The 18859-nt window shown below is 36.3% G+C and overlaps 1 protein-coding gene across 2 annotated transcripts in view; it reads right to left on the bottom strand.

The window, feature by feature from the left end:
• Nucleotides 1-18859, bottom strand: part of TNKS (tankyrase) — a 227929-nt gene that overhangs the window by 155641 nt on the left and 53429 nt on the right. For both annotated transcript variants that reach the window (XM_050801078.1, XM_050801079.1), the window contains exon 3: nucleotides 10068-10163. In XM_050801078.1, the coding sequence (XP_050657035.1) occupies nucleotides 10068-10163 (96 nt within the window). The remainder of the gene's footprint in view (nucleotides 1-10067; nucleotides 10164-18859) is intronic.

The following is an 18859-nucleotide window of genomic DNA, read 5'->3' as shown; positions in this document are numbered from 1 at the left end:
CAGCTGCTCTCCATATACACTAACAAGTTATCATGCTTCACAAATATGTCACTTTTGATGAGTTAAAAGATCATGCTGGTTTTAATGATGTAAGCGTGATGGCTTTAATTACACAAAAAGATTCATTGGAAGGACTTGAAGTACCAGAGTGTTGAGATTATCTAAACAGAAAGTTAGTTGTTGTTGTTGTTGTTTTTCCTTTTTTCTTGAGACAATGTCCCTTGCTCTGTCGCCCAGACTGGAGTGCAGTGGCACGATCTCGGTTCACTGTAACTTCTGCCTCCCGGGTTCAAGCAGTTCTCCAGCCTCAACCTCCTGAGTGGCTGGGATTACAGGCACCTGCCACCACGCCCAGCTAAATTTCGTATTTTTAGTAGAGACGGGGTTTCACCATATTGGCCAGGCTGGTCTTGAACTCCTGGCCTCAAGTGATCTGCCTGCCTTGGCCTCCCAAAGTGCTGGGATTACAGGCATGAGTCACAGCACCCAGCCCAGAAAGTTAATTTCTATTCCCTCCTACTCCATAAACAACAAACCTCATTTTATTGCACTTTGCAGATACACATTTTTTACAAATTGAAGGTTTGTGGCAACCTTGCATCCAGCAAGTCTATTGGCACCATTTTTCCAACAGCATGTGCTCACTTCGTTAGCATTTTTTCGCAATAAAGTATTTTTAATTAAGGTAGAACTTTTTTTAGACATAATGCTATTGCACACTATACAGTATGAACACAACTTTCAAATGCACTAGGAAACCAAAAAAAAAAAAAAAAGTGTGTTTTACTTTATGGCAATATTTGCTTCTTTATAGTGGTCTGAAACCAAATCTGCACTATTTCTGAGGTATGCCTGTACACAGGTTACTGTCTATAACTAACTGAAGGTCTATTTACATTATTTGATCTGCCTCTTACCTATGAATAGCTCAAACATTTTAAATGCTACATCTTTCCTTACAGAGTCTAGTTGTTTTAAGTTTCAAATGAATGTTCATCAACCCTAGTGACTAGAGAGCAAAGACTGAAGAAGATCATTTATGATATTCCCCATTATCTGCAGTTTCCCTTTCCGTGGTTTCAGTTACCCTCAGTCAACCAGTATGAAAATAGGTGAATACAGTACAATTAGATATTGTGAGACAGAGAGAGAGACGACATTGACATATCTCTCATTATAGTTTATCATTATAACTGTTTTATTATTGGTATTGTTGTTAATCTCTTACTGTGCCTAATTTAGGAATTAAACTTTATTAGAGGTATGTACATATAGGAAAAACCATAGTCTGCATAGGGTTCAGTACTATCTGTGGTTTCAGGTATCCACTGGGGTCTTAGAATGTATCCCCACAGATAAGGGAAGGTTACTATGCAAAGTTCAAAAGATCAAGTTATTACCAAATTAATCCATTTTGTTATAATAATATGATGATAAATCTTACTGGCAATATTAGGTAACTTTTTGTCTTTCAAAAGGAGGAATCTTTAATCTAAAAAAAGGGAACATTATATTAACAGACTAGATTCAAGCCCTGGAGTTTATATTTATGGGCCACTCTAATTTTATTTTTGTTTTGGGCCATACCATGTCCTTCCAAATGAACAAATAGCTAAAAAGTCTGATTCTGCACATATAGGAGTACTCATTGATCCTGGAGCCAAACTGCTTGAATTCAAATTCCTATTAATTCCCCTTGATGGTTCTGTGAACTTAGAAGTAACTTAACCTCTCCATCTGTAAAAATGAGATACTGCCCAAGGTAATTTATAGATTCAATGCCATCCCCATCAAGCTACCAATGAGTTTCTTCACAGAATTGGAAAAAACTGCTTTAAAGTTCATATGGAACCAAAAAAGAGCCCGCATCTCCAAGACAATCCTAAGTCAAAAGAACAAAGCTGGAGGCATCACGCTACCTGACTTCAAACTATACTACAAGGCTACAGTAACCAAAACAGCATGGTACTGGTACCAAAACAGAGATATAGACCAATGGAACAGAACAGAGTCCTCAGAAATAATACCACACATCTACAGCCATCTGATCTTTGACAAACCTGAGAGAAACAAGAAATGGGGAAAGGATTCCCTATTTAATAAATGGTGCTGGGAAAATTGGCTAGCCATAAGTAGAAAGCTGAAACTGGATCCTTTCCTTACTCCTTATACGAAAATTAATTCAAGATGGATTAGAGACTTAAATGTTAGACCTAATACCATAAAAATCCTAGAGGAAAACCTAGGTAGTACCATTCAGGACATAGGCATGGGCAAAGACTTCATGTCTAAAACACCAAAAGCAACGGCAGCAAAAGCCAAAATTGACAATGGGATCTCATTAAATTAAAGAGCTTCTGCACAGCAAAAGAAACTACCATCAGAGTGAACAGACAACCTACAGAATGGGAGAAAATTTTTGCAATCTACTCATCTGACAAAGGGCTAATATCCAGAACCTACAAAGAACTCAAACAAATTTACAAGAAAAAAACAAACAACCCCATCAAAAAGTGGGCAAAGGATATGAACAGACATATGAAAAAATGCTCATCATCACTGGCCATCAGAGAAATGCAAATCAAAACCACAATGAGATACCATCTCACACCAGTTAGAATGGCGATCATTAAAAAGTCAGGAAACAACAGGTGCTGGAGAGGATGTGGAGAAATAGGAACACTTTTACACTGTTGGTGGGATTGTAAACTAGTTCAACCATTATGGAAAACAGTATGGCGATTCCTCAAGGATCTAGAACTAGATGTACCATATGACCCAGCCATCCCATTACTGGGTATATACCCAAAGGATTATAAATTATGCTGCTATAAAGACACATGTACACGTATGTTTATTGCAGCACTATTCACAATAGCAAAGACTTGGAATCAACCCAAATGTCCATCAGTGACAGATTGGATTAAGAAAATGTGGCACATATACACCATGGAATACTATGCAGCCATCAAAAAGGATGAGTTTGTGTCCTTTGTAGGGACATGGATGCAGCTGGAAACCATCATTCTTAGCAAACTATCACAAGAACAGAAAACCAAACACCGCATGTTCTCACTCATAGGTGGGAACTGAACAATGAGATCACTTGGACTCAGGAAGGGGAACATCACACACAGGGGCCTATCATGGGGAGGAGGGAGGGGGGAAGGATTGCATTGGGAGTTATACCTGATGTAAATGACGAGTTGATGGGTGCAGCACACCAACATGGCACAAGTATACATATGTAACAAACCTGCACGTTATGCACATGTACCCTACAACTTAAAGTATAATAATAATAAATAAATTTTAAAAAAAAGTGAATGTATAAAAGTTGCTAAAAAAAAAAAAAATAATAACAATATCTACCTCATAGCTTCATTGTAAGGATTCAACGCCCTTGAAACAGCACCTGGATCAAAGGAGGATTCAGGAGGTGTCAGCTATTATTATTGTCACTGTATTTTATGTAACACTAACTTGTTAAAAGAAAGTTTGGCTTGCTGCAAGAATCTAAAAATTCAATATGAACTATGAAACAAATACCTGCTGCTAATAAAAAAAAAGAAAGAAACTGGCTTAGCTGTTTCTTCATGGTGCAAACAACACTTGAAAATTGAAATTAATCTCTTATGTCAGATATAATCTTTTTAAAAAGGTATGAGTTTTATATTCTTCTCCTAAACTGTCTTCATATTTTAAAAATTTCAAAAAAGTCAACCACTTTTAATAACAAACTTTAAATTTTCCTACTCATGTCCAAAATTATACAAGATTAAACTATTAAGTTTCTTAGTCAAGAAATTAACATTTTAACATATATTTAAAATGAGTATTCACATTGTTTTGTTTCAGCAGTAACACCTTTTAACTTCCTTTGCTATAATACTAAAGGCAATGTTTTAAAATCAGAAATTCATCTTAATAATTTCCCCAATAAAATTCAGATAGATAAATATACAACTTTTCTCAATAAGGTAAGGTTTATTTCTGCTTATAGTTTATTTTTTAGGATGCAGTCTGTATAATTAGACTTTCTAATACCTGATAAGTAATTCTTTAAGTTCAGATTAACAGCAGGAGAAAAGTAATCATATAGTCTGACAGTAAAACATGTACTACATATGGTATGCAATATGCCAGGCTATAGTATAGCTAATGTGCAAAACCGCATACTAACACAACAATGGCCAAAAGAAAAAAACAAAAATAAGCCTGTAATCCCAGCACTTAGGGAGGCTGAGGTGGGTGGATCACCTGAGGTCAGGAGTTCGAGACCAGCCTGACCAACGTGGTGAAACCCCGTCTCTACTAAAAATACAAAATTAGCTGGGCATGGTGGCGCATGCCTGTAATCCAAGCTACTTGGGAGACTGAGAGGCAGGAGAATCGCTTGAACCCAGGAGGTGGAGGTTGCGGTGAGCCGAGATTACACCATTGTACTCCAGCCTGGGCCACAAAAGCAAAACTCCATCTCAAAAAAAAAAAAAAAAAAAAAAAAAGCAAACATAAGGCCTCGGTTTGACATCTGGATGTCTGATGTGACAGCTGCAAGCAGCCTCATCTTTCCAGAATTGGAATGTTCTCAATCATAAGAGCCATCTGAGAAATCTGTTGATAAAAAAACTCAGTAAACCTCATCCGTCTTACCAATTAAAACATTTTAAAAATGCACTTATGTTTTAGAAATGTATATAACTATATGCAATTCAAAACTACTTTTAGGAAGCTAAAAATTTATTAAAACTATTGGCATAAAATGTCAAATAAGTAATGGTTAATGAATATTTATATGACCTGGAAAATATGCTGCCCCCAATTACCAGTAATCGGACCTTAGACATTTATTTCATTGATCATTTTATGTGTTCTTCTAAGTCCTGGGCATAAAGAAGTAATCAAGAGAGACAAAAGTCCGAACCCTTGTGATGCTGTCATTCTACTGGGACAAACATCACCACCACAATGCAATGCCAGATACCAATAACTCCATGAAGGAAACCAAGTAGGCTAATGGCACCAGGGACAAGAAGCCTTCTCCGAGGAGTAGACATTTGAACTAGAGATTTAACTGATGAACTGGGGAAGCGTTCCAGTTTCAGTAAATAGCTTACGTTAGTCCAGACACAGAATAAGGGGTCATCTGTTTGAGGGGCAGCAAGCAACCAGCTGTAGCTGAAGCAAAGAGACCAAGAGAGAATATAGTAGAAGACAAGATCAGAGAAATACAAGGCAGGAGCCAAATCCCGACAGGCCACGGTTAAAGAATCTGAATTTTATTCAGCAGCTATGGGAATATACTAAAGAATTTTCTGATTAGAAAATAGAGCTGATTTATGCTTTAGTAAGACCATTCTAGCTGCAGTGAGGAGAACTGAGTGGAGTTTAAGTAGTGGCAGAGAGATCCATTATGAGGTTACCGCTGTCATGAAACAGAGGATGAAGGTATGGCCCAGGGTTGTGAGGATGGTGAGAAATGGTCAGATTGGGGATTTGAAAGTATGGTAGACCTGAATTACTGATAGGTTGGATACAAAGTGTGAGGCAAAGAAAGGAGTACCGGCCCGGCACGGTGGCTCACACCTGTAATCCCAGCACTTTGGGAGGCCCAGGCGGGTGGATCACAAGGTCAGGAGATGGAGACCATCCTGGCCAACATGGTGAAACTCCATCTCTACTAAAAATACAAAAATTAGCTGGGCATGGTGGCGCCTGCCTATAGTCCCAGCTACCTGGGAAGCTGAGGCAGGAGAATCGCTTGAACCCGGGAGGCAGAGGCTGCAGTGAGCCAAGATAGCGCCACTGCACTCCAACCTGGCCACAAAGCGAGACCCCGTCTCAAAAAAAAAAGGAAGGAGTTCCAAATTTTCGGCAAAATCTAGTAGTCAAAACTAGGTGGTCAGGGCACAGATCACTTAAGTCCTCACTGGTTATGCTAAAGATGTTGGTCTTATCTGAAGGGCAGTAGGAGGCACTCAGTAGAAAAAAAAAAAAAAGCAAAGGATTTCAGATTTTGCTGACTCACTAAGCCAGTCTCAGCAAGAACACACCAGATACCTTAATATTGCCTGGTGGCCTGAGCCACAGCTGATTCCTTCTAGAGAAACTGGAGGCTACGGATCAATCATAGATTTGGATTTCCTCAGAAGTGCAATGAATCCAGGGTAAAGCTAATTTATTCTTGAGACACCTGAATGCAAATATATCCTCCTTCCCATTCCCTTAACCCTAAATATACTAGGAAAATACTAGGATCATCAACTATCTTAGCAACCCTGTGACCATCTAAACTCACTCACTTTACTTCCCCATCATCCTTGGTCCTGTCAACGATAAACATTCCTTTGGTCATCTATCCTTTTCCAAACTCTCGGTCTCAATCTGTTCTTACCTCTTTTTTTGATTCAACTTTCCACTGCTCCCTCTATCCTTTCCACTCTGCCCAGACTCTCCTTTACATGATTAACAAAGACCCTACTCTCTAGTCCTCTTCAACAGACATTCCCTTTGTCAGCCACCTTTAACTTAAATGTGGCTCTCCCATAATACCACAAGCAGTGCAGCCTTTTTAAAAAGGAAAGCTCTTTATTTTCCAAACCTTCCTTATTTCAAAGTCAAGAATAGCGGTATCTACCATGTCCATGGATGCTAAGACTGAATCTGGTGAAGCACACTTCCAATAGAATGATTAAATGACTCTAAATTCACAAGGAAGAATAAAGATTGAAAACAACATACCTAAATGTGAAACACTAGGGAATTCACTCAAAAAACTAAAATATACTCATAGAAGGGTACTATGAAGTTGTTATAAACTGAGGTTGTAGAAAAACACTTAATGCCTTTGGGAACATTCATGTAACTAAATTTGAAAAATATATATTATTAAGCAGTTATAACACATTAGGCTGATTTGATTAAAGAGAAATAAGAGTGTGGGATACTCACAGAAGAGAAGATTTTATAAAGTACACCAAAATGTTATCTCTAAGTAGCAAAATTACAAATGATTTTTCTTTTTCATCCTTTTCCTGCTTCTCTCAATTTCCAAATGAATGTATTTCTTTTACAATCAGAAAAAAAAGGGCCAAAAGTATGTTACTTTAAAAAATTTATAATCAAAACACACAAAAACTGCTCTTCAATAACATTTACATAGGTTGTTTTTGACTTTTCATACCCTTGTTTAAAACAAAAAAATGAACAAACAAAAAACCTAAATACCTCCAAGTCCTTCAGTTTATTGACCAGAACTTCAGTCATTAGCAGAAAAACAAAAGCCTTCAAGATTTCTTCTAAGCCTATCATTCCCTTACTCAATAATTCAGCAAAGAGGATGATGAGACACTCTGAGTAAGTCTTCTCATTTAAATACCCAAGTGTACTCTCCAAAACCAATGGCTACATGCTAGGGTCCCTTAATTGCAAAATGAAGGGTACACTGTTGCTTTGTATAGTTTTATAAAAAAAAAAAAAAAATGCATTCTTATGCATAAGAGGGTATTAGTCACATATTTTTAAATGTTCTATAAAAAGAGACTGTCAGGCAGACGGATCACCTGAGGTCAGGAGTTCGAGACCAGCCTGGCCAACATGGTGAAACCCCATCTCTACTAAAAATACAAAAATTAGCCAGGCATGGTGGCACACGCCTGTAATCCCAGCTACCTGGGAGGCTGAGGCAGAAGAATTGCTTGAAACCAGGAGGCGGAAGTTGCAGTGAGATGAGATTGTGCCACTGAATTCCAGCCTGGGCGACAGAGCAAAACTCCATCTCAAAAAAAAAAAAAAAAAAAAAAAGAGAGAGAGAGAGAGAGAGATTGTCACTTTGTTAACTGCCTTTAAGGAAAACACATAAATACTTATACACAGTTTAGGCTAATGCACAAAAGTAGTAACATAAAAAGATGAGATATTGGAAAGAGATTTTCAGCAGTAAATTCCTAAAGAAAAAATTTTTAAGAATGAAAACTTCACTCTCAAGGTAAGTAAGGGTACTACAATTACATCTGGCATAAAAATAAAGAATGACATGTTACTCCGAATGATCTCTAATAACTCTAAGGCATTCCTTTCAAAAGATATCCTTTAAAAAAATTAATGTTTAATCTTTTAAATTTAGCTTTGGAAATAATTCTTTCACCATAATTCCACTGGAAAGAATTGCTTATTAGAGAACCTGTATGGTATGAAAAACATTTTGGGATACATTTCACCTAAGTGTTATTTCACTGCATTACATAACATGAATGTAGAAAGAGAACTGGTTTATATTTCAACAAAATTAACCATATTACTAGACTTTTCCTTTTAAATCACATCTGAAAAGCTGTATATCATTTCCAAAAAAGTAGATATTCTTGAAACAAATAATTAACAAAATCAGTATTATGACCAAGACTTTCATATCTTCCTATCTAAGCAAAGTACAGTGTTAGATGGCTTTCCAATCAATTTTAGTAGATGTGATACTGTCCTCCAGGAATCTTGTGTCTCCATGAGTGATTGTCCCAAAGCGCTTTCCCAAACTAACAACATGCAATACAGTTTCCCCGGAAATTCATTACAAATTAGGAGAGAGTTTCTTGTTAATAACTTATATTAAATGTTGCCTTTTTAAAAAGTGAAAGTAGATCTAAAAGCATTGTCATATTAAATGTATCTAACAAATGGACAAAGCAGGTGTTGAGAGTTGGAGAGAAGGAAAGGTCAGAGGGAGGACATTTAGATATAGAGAGAGTCTTGCTCAGCATTTATAATCTCCCCCTGTTTCTATGCACTGTATTTCTCCTTTGGTCACAGACCACTCTAAAGCTGTTATTGTTGCCCAGGGCTTTGTTAAGAGACTGAAAAGCTGTAGAATCTGAGCAGGCCCGAGGCTATGTATTTTAATTTCATTACTTAAAATTGTATATTTATACTTAAATTTCTTATCTACACTAATTTAAGTAGGTTTATTACTGTAGTGTATGTTACTGTTATTCAGCAACTAAATACACTAATCTTTGATTAATTGAGAAAAATCATATTACTCTGAGCAATAATTATATTAATTTTAGCACAGTGCAAAGTTGTTTTTCTATGCAGAGCAATTAAGCAAAATTCCATAGATTTTCAAAGCTTTCTGTACATAAACATTTTCCCTTCACCTCAGTATTTTTAATAAATTTTCACACCATGAACTCTAAACTTACACAAGAACAAAAAACGTATTTTCTTCAACCATGGGCAAATTTAAAAGGTAGTTAAAAGTCATTTACTTTCACAGAGCCTAAAACAAAATTGTTAGCACTGCAGTGACAGAGGCTCATTACAAAGGTCAGTTAAGTAAAAGAGGGCAAAGGCAGCAGGACTCAGATGCTAAGAATAAAAACAAAAATAGATCCAATGCAGCATTTTGAGAATGAAGATCAATGAAAACACTTAGAGCACTATTTTCTATATTGTTATGAGAGATCTTTTCCATTCTAGCATTTCCTCTTTGCTGGTTCTTGGCCTTTGCTTTAATAAAACTAATACTTAAGCCACAAATTTGCATTATCTGAAGCAAAAAGATAATAAATGCCTCAGTTAAAAACAACTTAGCTATCATGGTGAAAGTGAAAACACATGATTCAAGTATAAACGGGGTGGCGAGGGAGGGGCAGCGCATATTTTCTTTAACTATCGATCCAAGGAATAAGGCAGCAGGTTGCCTTTCCAATCAAAACTCCTTTTATAGTCATATAAATGCCCTTGCTTGCTCAACAGTAAAGGTCTTAAACAACTGAGAGGATGAGGTACAGAAAAATTACGATATAAACCATAAAAAGGACTAAAATATGAGTAAAAGATGTTATGATTTAATGCTATCATTCTAAGTAGACCAACAATCTTACTGCTTATGCTATGACAGCATACCAATTAATGAGACAGATAGCAAATCAATATTAAAGTATTAGATAACGGCAGATATATTTGCTTAGTTTCATCAGTGAAAAGAAAAATTGAGCATAACAAGATTTTATAAAATCAAGTAAGGAGTTACACAGATATACTCATTCGGTAGCTCTCTGTGTTCTTACCTGTAAGGACAGCTTTGGCTGAAGGATCTGCCAGGTCCAGGGCTGATTTCCCATCAGTGTTCCGAATGTTTGGATCAGCTCCGTGCTGCAGCAGCACTGTGCAGGGAAAGCAGAAACAATATCTTACCTCTGGGATACAGAGATTATTTACTGGTAAGTGTCGTCTCGGCATGGTGTAGGCATAAACATACATTGCACAATTTTTTTCTTTTTCAAGAAAAAAAAGAAAAGAAAAAAAGCACTGCAGCAAAAGAGCCTCTCCAGAGTAAAATGAAGTTGGCAACTTATGGCACAGTATTATCACATAACTTAACATCATAAACACGAAACTAGAAAAATCTTGCAATGTAGAGTTTTGGTTTGCCTCCTTCAAGCAGCAGTATGGGAAGCTATGTGCTCGCTGGCTCACGCTGTGAAATATGCTAACTGTGAACCTGCCCTCTCTTTACTACCACTGTGGCTGCTTGTTGCTGCCGCTGCCTTACTGCTGAATTTCCAAACGCTTCCTCTCCTCAGAATAGTTATAATACTGTGCAAGCCTTTTAGTGGCTCACCACTTGCACATGAAACTCACCATAACATACTGACTTGCTTCCAGAAGTTTAACAGACATAGTAATGCGTGTAACCCTGGTCCCCTGGAGAGGAACTGCAAAAAGGAACTGCCTCCTATACTCATTCTTTCCATCAAAAATGTTTAGAAACAGAAACTCAATCACTATAATATATCCTAAGGCATGAATGTAATGCCTGCCATATTGGGTAAAAAGTAGCTACTGGGAATTGTTAAATATGGAGGTTCCTACAAAAGAGAAAATCACTGTTTAAGTAAAATCCAGATATATTAATCCAAAACATTTATCAGCCACATCTGGTATGTGGTGTGTATACGTATGGAGGGTGGAGAGGGCATGAGAGGAGGAGACTGTTGCTGTAATTCTACCCAAACAATGATTAAATAAATGAATGTATTAAAAAGTTGTTCCAGTAAGTAAAATTCAATTGTAAGTTATGAGCCACTACCGTTGATGAGTCCCAAATTTTCATTCATTCATGACAGTTCCATGCTAAAGCACACACATTCTTTAGCAATCTTTGGAAGGTAATACTCATACATTACCAAGCAATAAGTCCTTCTGTTTACAAAGCTCTTCCTTTTCCTTGAAGGCATTAGCCATAAAATCAATGGCTTTGTTATAATGGACAAACAACAGCCTTATCCAGAACCAGGACACAACTGCTAGGAAGGTGAGCCTGTGCATCTCAGACATTACATCTTGGGGAGTTTCAGACTGGGGACAATAAAAACCGGCTATGGCTTGAGAAGATGCAGTGAGATCTTACAACGACTTTCTGTATTATTTTCTATGCAAATGCAAACAATGAACATAATTGTTTTCAGATGTTTATAAACTGATTCAAGAGTCAGTAGAATAAAACAGCGAGTGCCACAATATCAAAGTGTACTCTTTCATCACAATGGATATAGCTATTTAACAACATTTTTTTTTAATTCCAGGAAGAAATTCTAATGTGAAGATTTGGCTTATAAAGGGTCTTTATAATAAAGCAGACTCAAGTATCAAATGCAAGCTGATAACTATATCTTTATTTAGTTGCTGAGTGATCACATGCAAAAGGGAAGAAAACAGAAGAAATAATAGCTACTATGAAAAGCAGAGTTTAACGGCATACTTCAGGAACTTCAGAACCTGCTTTAAACAAGAAGTAAAGGAATATTTTTATCTGAGTTTGACAATTGTATGATGGGAGCTTTCATTTTACAGTTTTATTGAGTGCTAGAAGTAAAATAGTGGAAGTCTCACTGTTTCTCCAAAGTCTCCTAAAACCTCAATCCTTCTTTTTATAACCAGTATTTTAACTATCATATCTTGCCTATTTTGCAATAGAAATCTGTCATTACAGTTTAGTTGTAGTTTTGTTGTACTTTAGGTGACATTAAAATAAGTAAACATTTACTTGAAATAGATGTTTTCTAAATATGTTTAAGTCATGCCTATCTCTTTAATTAGACCTGAACACAGACACATCTATAGCAAAGTAATGCAGCAACAGGAAAGAAGCAGCTGAATTTTCTAAACTAGATGCTGATGATAAAATTCACATCAGAAAATAGTTAACCATATTTAATTCATCACATATGAATTAAAAATTTAAAACTCAGTAAAGTTAAGACTTTTAGGATAAGTAAGGTATCTAACCCCTCATTAGATCAGCAGGGGTCTAAACTTACCCAACTTTCATAAGAGGTTACAAGATTGCCAAGAGGACTGAATCAGAACATAAAGTGGTATGCAAAGGTGCTGGGCAGGGAGTTTGACAATCCCCATCAGCTCACCATAATATTTAAAGCACATTTTAAAATGTGTACTCTTAACTCTACCAGTGACGACTAATTCCATGCTTTGCTCTAGGGCAGGGGTCAGCTAACTTTTTCTGTAGTAGGCCTGATAGTAAATATTTTAGTCTTTATGGACTATTTGGTCTCTGTCTCAACTATAGCTGACCCTTGAATAATACAAGTTTGAACTGCATGAGTCCACATATATGCAGACTTTTTTCAGTCTGAAAAAGTTACACTGAGTGTACCTGTCTCTGCCATCCCTGAGATAGCAAGAACAACCACTCCTCATCCTCCTTCTCAGCCTACTCAGTGTGAAGATGATGAGGATGAAGATCTTTATGGAGATCCACTTCCACTTAATGAATAGCAAACACATTTTCTCTTCCTTGTGATTTTCTTAAAAATGTTTTCTTTTCTCTAGCTTGCTTTACTGTAAGAATACAACATATAATACATATAACATAGCAAATATGTGTTAATTGACTGTTTATGTTATCAATAAGGCTTCTGGTCAATAGTAGGCTATTAGTTTTGCGGGAGAAAGTTACATTCGAATTTTAAACTGCACGTTGTTCAATAGTCCTAACCCCTGCATTGTTCAAGGGTCCTCATCCTCCCTCGACTTTACCATTATAGTGCGAAAGCAGCCACAGATTAATATTTAAATCAATAAGCATGGCTGCATTCCAATAAAATTTAAATGAATAAGCATGGCTACCTTCCAATAAAATCTTACTTAAGGACTTTGAAACTTAAATCTTATATAATTTATAAAATATTATTCTTCTTTTGATTAAAAAAATTAAAAAACATATAAACAATTCTTACCTTGCAAGCCATACAAGAGATAGGCTGGGTTTGGCCTATGGACCACATTTGCTGAACCCTGACCTTGGGCAGCACTATAAATGTGGTCTATGCTATACAAAGCATATTATACAAAGTTCCATTCCCAGGTCTATGCTATACAAAGCATATTATACAAAATTCCATTCCCAGAACTGTTTATAATCCATCTACAATGAGATAAGAACAGAAACTGAAGGTATTTAGAAGTATGTCTGTTGTTTCAAAATTACCTTCTCCGGTACTTCTTTTTATTTATATTTTACAAAATTATTGGTCTGTCATGCATTGGGGAAAAAAGAAAACCCATCTACCACAGACAATTTGAGAAGCACTGAGCCAGGGCACACAAGAAATTCTGTGGGCCTCAGTTCTCACGACTTTTAAAATAAAGGGGCTAAACTTGATAAGGTGATCTCTATATATTTTAGGAGCAGTGTCAAATCTCTGATAATGCTTTTAAAGTTATAGCCAAAGACTTGAAGCATTAAGATCTAAAATCTTCAAAAAGTAAAAATAAAAAAAGAGCTGCTTCAAATAGAATCTCTTATTCTCCCACCCTCTGAATCAAAATGGAAAAAATAATAATAGAAAGGTTTTCATTTATCTTAACTCTTTAAAAAGAACAAACAAAACTAAAAGTTGAGACCAGCAGCACTGAAAGTTGTCAGATACATTCTTAAATGTCCCAAACTATAATATTCCCCAAGCAATTTCTCAAATAGAATTTCTTTCTAAAGTGCCTTCAAATCTGATCCTTCACACTGTTCTCTATGGGGATTTATGTGGGACTATTTCCTAATACCAGAAGAATGGCACATACATGAGGCAAAGGTAACAACAGCTTTCAAGAATGCCACACTGTACTCAAAGTGGTGGCATCTAAGACTCAATTCTGGATGCTTCAAAATTTGTTTTCAACACTCTGAGCCATCAAAGAGAATAAAAAAATGTGACCATTAACACAAAACAAAATTAGAAATTCATCTTGTAAAATCAGTATGCATTGATAGCACACTAATATAAAACAGATTTTTCTTAAAAAGTAGCACATTACTTGATGATATAGTGTCATATTATTTTTAAAAAGTAGCACAAATACCTGAAGCAAATTTCCCAAAATACACCAACAATGTACAAAGTAAGGTCTGAAAGAAAAAGAAGGAAACTAAAATCTGAGTAGCATTCAGTACATAAATTCAAGGGCGCTATGGCCATTCACAAGGCCCCTATACTATCTTTAACCACTGGGACATTATCAAACCTCAAATTCCAGAGAGCAGGTGGTTTCTAATTGCTTTACAAATGCATCTCACTCTATTTATCTCCTTTCCAGGTAAGAGGGGCGGAGAAAATGTAGCAGCTGGCATAGCAAGACGGTTAAAACTAAGGTAGGGTCACAAAATTCAAACACCATTTTCAAATGAGCTATGGCAAGGAGGACACACGATTTTCCCATTTCTGGTACAGGCATTTAGCCACGGGGAGCCAAATTCAGCATGTATTATTTTAGCTATGTTGTTTAATTTCATCCTTTAAAACTATTAAAGTTAAGCATTTGCATAATTTTAATTATTGCAAATAAAAACAAAATATTTCTACATTCATACAAAGACTCATTCTGTTAAATTCCTAGAAAATTATAAAGTGCTATTATAATAAATTATGTTCAACTGCAGGCATTATTAACTGATTTTAAAAGACAGAAGACATAGGGACAATGTGAGTTTTCCAAGCTAAAAATGTAGCAAGCTTTTTAGAGTGAATTATCAAAAGATGTTTTACTAAGTTTTTACTCTAAAATTATCAGCATCTAACTCTTTAAGAGTACACAGATATACACTTATTAAATTGAGTTTCAAAAATGGAATTACATAAAGGACCAAGTTCCTTGAATTTTTTTAAGCAAAGAAAATTTTTAATTTTATAGAAAAATATCAAAGGACTAAATTTTAACTATAGTATAGCCTTCAATGTATAAGACTCTTTACCAATACACATGAGCTTTAAGAGGTAAACTATTTTTATAAACTGGAATATATGATAGATCCTTGTGTTTATGCACACTCAATTTCTTCTACACAAACATGTATATTAAAATGGTATAATATTATATAATGACATAAGATATGCCATTATATTATACAGTATACATAGCATATATAGTATGCTACAGCATATATTATACAGTAATAATACAGTATATATTTATACATTATAGATTTTTTGAAAACTTATCTTTTCATCCAAAATACACGTTACTTATTATAGCATAAAAGTAGTCAAGCTAATGTATTTTATTTTTCAAACTATCTGAAATTGATTTACCACTAACGGTAAATATGAAAACTCAAGGCCGGGCATGGTGGCTCACGCCTGTAATCCCAGCACTTTGGGAGGCTGAGGTGGGAGGATCACGAGGTCAGGAGATCCAGACCATCCTGGCTAACAAGGTGAAACCCCATCTCTACTAAAAACACAAAAAATTAACCGGGCATGGCGGCGGGTGCCTGTAGTCCCAGCTACTCGGGAGGCTGAGGCAGGAGAATGGTGTGACCCTGGGAGGTGGAGCCTGTAGTGAGCCGAGATTGCGCCACTGCACTCCAGCCTGGGCAACAGAGCGAGACTCCGTCTCAAAAAAAAAAAAAAAAAGGAAAAAAAAAAGAAAATTAAGTAACCAGTGCTATCCTATATAGAATGGCTCACTGAATTTAAATTAGAATTTAAATGGCACAATTTTCTGTTTCCAGTAATGGCAGAGTAGCTTATTTAAATCATCCCTTAGGCTGTAAACAATGAACAGAACTAGATTTGAAACAAAAACAAAAACACAACTTCTAAAATCATCTATGAGCTAACAAGACAGTTCAAGAATTACCAGCTGAAAGCTGAAAAGCAAAGGACATCCAGAGGGTAAACATGTATGGAAGCTGTCATTGTTCTGAAGGCAATTATTGATCAAGAAAAATAAAATATGTCATTTCAATGTCTCATGGAATAAGGGGAAGAGCAATAAAAGCCCAGAGCCCCCCCAAAAGTAAGGACTATAATGAGACTGTTCCCCACGAAACAAGGGTGATACCTTAGGATGAGGACAAAGTGGATGTGAAATGGTCCTAGTACAGAATTATAGCTCTGGTTGGAAACTTTGTGTGCCTAGGGTATCTCAAGCCTTGAATTAAGGCTTGATTTAAGGTGGTCCCAGATTGGCAGTAACTCCTATAAATAAATAGTTGGTAAAATGTCCAGTGTATAGCCAAGATAATGAGGCACATAAATAACCTAAAATGCAAAAGCTACAACTAGCAAAAATAGACAACTCAAGAACAGACCCATAAAAACTTCAGGTATCAGAGGTACAAGACACGTATTACAAAAAGAACCATGCTTATTGCGTTTACTAAAAGACAAGCTGAAAGATCTAAAAAAGACGAAACTATAAAAAATAATGAGGCAAATTTATAAAAGAATTAAACAGAATTTTTAGAAATAAAAATATAACAATAAAAATTTTAAACGAAACTTTAGTTTCCAGCCATAATGGAATAACTGGTATCAGACTAGCTTTCCCTCTCTGACATAAACATTATGAAACTGGACAAAATAGATGAAGCAACTAATTGCAGGCAGTAACCAGCTGCAGTTGTAAACTGTGATCCCTGAAAGAAGAGAAACTCGCAAGATGGGTACCATAATCACCCAACTCTCTGCCTAAAACAATTTACCCACCACATAAACACAACAGGAGTCAAAGCAGAACATGGTGGTTACACTGAACTGAGAAGACAGAAATCCAAACTCAGGGCAGAAGAACTGGCTGGAATCTGTAGGACGGGAAACTAGAGAAGAGGGATCTGTGCAGATAGCAGGCCCCAGATGTCTGTGAAGGAGTCTCCAGGGATCACATGGCTGAGGTGGGCTGTACCTGTGCAGGACAAAACCCCTGAGGCTTATCTGGTAATAGCTGCTAAGGACTGAGAGCACAACAGAGTGAGCAGAGGTCGCAAGGTGCTAGAGAAAGAGCAGTGCTGAAAGAAATTGGAATTCTGGCCTTGAGAAAGTATAGAGAACCTAAAACCACCTTGTTAACACACCTGGCGCACCTTAGCACCAGTGTTAGTTATGAATAAGCACCATGACCTAGAACAGAGAGCAGAGGGTCTACAAGGTCAAAACTATTTTTATAATAACATTAAGATATTATTCCCTTGTTTCATTTTATTAACATTTGCACTGATGGTACAAAAGCAACAGAGGATAAAACTACTGATAACACAAGCTGAGCATGGTGGCTCATGCCTATAGTTGCAGTACTTTGGGAGGCTGAGGTGGAAGAATTGCTTGAGCTAGGAGTTTAAGACCAGCCTGGGCAACATAGGGAGACCTGGTCTTTTCAAAAAGTAAACAAATGAGCCTCGCATGGTGGCACGCACCTGTGGCTCCAGCTCTTCGTGGGGCTGAAGTGAGAGGATGGTTTGAGCCTCAGGAGGTGAAGGCTACAGTGAGCCATGATCACACCACTGCATTCCAACTTGGATGACAATGTGAAACCCTGTCTTACAAAACTAAAATAACACAAATCAAGGCAGTGCCATCAACATCTATTAGTGATTATTACATTCTTCACTATAAAACATATACGCAGTAAAAAAAAAAGGAGGATTTCACATTAGAATGCCCCTGACGAAGCAGTAAAAGTACTATATTTTCTTAAATATTGATCATTAGATTTTTTTTTTAATATCCTCTGTGAAGAATTAGAAAGTACATATAAAGCGCTCACAAATTCATAGACTTTTCTGCTGACATGGATATAAAATAACAAATGTAATTATTTTATATAGTATAATACAGCACGTTAACAAGTTAGGCCTCACTTAGGAAACGACTATTTTTGATACGACAAATGGAAATCATTACAAAATCATACGTAGGTACAGAGGCAAAGATGCTTTCCATGTGTAAGACAACCAATGGATTGTGATGTTACAGAGCGCAAAAGGTTATCTGACATGGTTTCAGATTCCACGTTGCAGCTAGCCACTAAGAAACTACCATTTTGAATGGTAGTTCAAAACTACCACTTTGAATGTGGAATCAGAGAAGAATATCCACAATTATTGGAAAGGTTACTGATATACTCTTCCCTTTTCTAACTATAAATATAGATCTTCTTCAGATATTTCGACCCCAAAAAGCCTATCAGAAAAGACTGCACACACAAGCAGATAGGAGAATCCTGCTATCTTCAATTAAGTCAAATATTAACAACATTTGCATAAATGTAAAATGATTCCACTCTTGGGACCTATTTTTTGTTTTGGAAAACAATTTTTCAAAAAATGTTATGCATGCTAACACGCAGTAAGTTTGTTATTTGCTAAATGAAATAATTTTTTAAACTTCTTTGTTTTAGTATCTAATACAATATGCATGACCCACATACAAGCTCTGTGGAATGCTCAATAATTTTTAAGAATGCAAAAAAAGAATAAACATTTGAGAACCCGTGCCCTAGAATAAGCCCTAGTCTAGATACATAATACTTTATAAAGCCCAAAACTGAGAAAAAACTAGGTCTG

The sequence above is a fragment of the Macaca thibetana genome, chromosome 8, assembly GCF_024542745.1.
Source record: "Macaca thibetana thibetana isolate TM-01 chromosome 8, ASM2454274v1, whole genome shotgun sequence".
NCBI classification, from domain to species: Eukaryota; Metazoa; Chordata; class Mammalia; order Primates; family Cercopithecidae; genus Macaca; species Macaca thibetana.
This window is presented reverse-complemented; position numbering and strand designations above follow the sequence as displayed.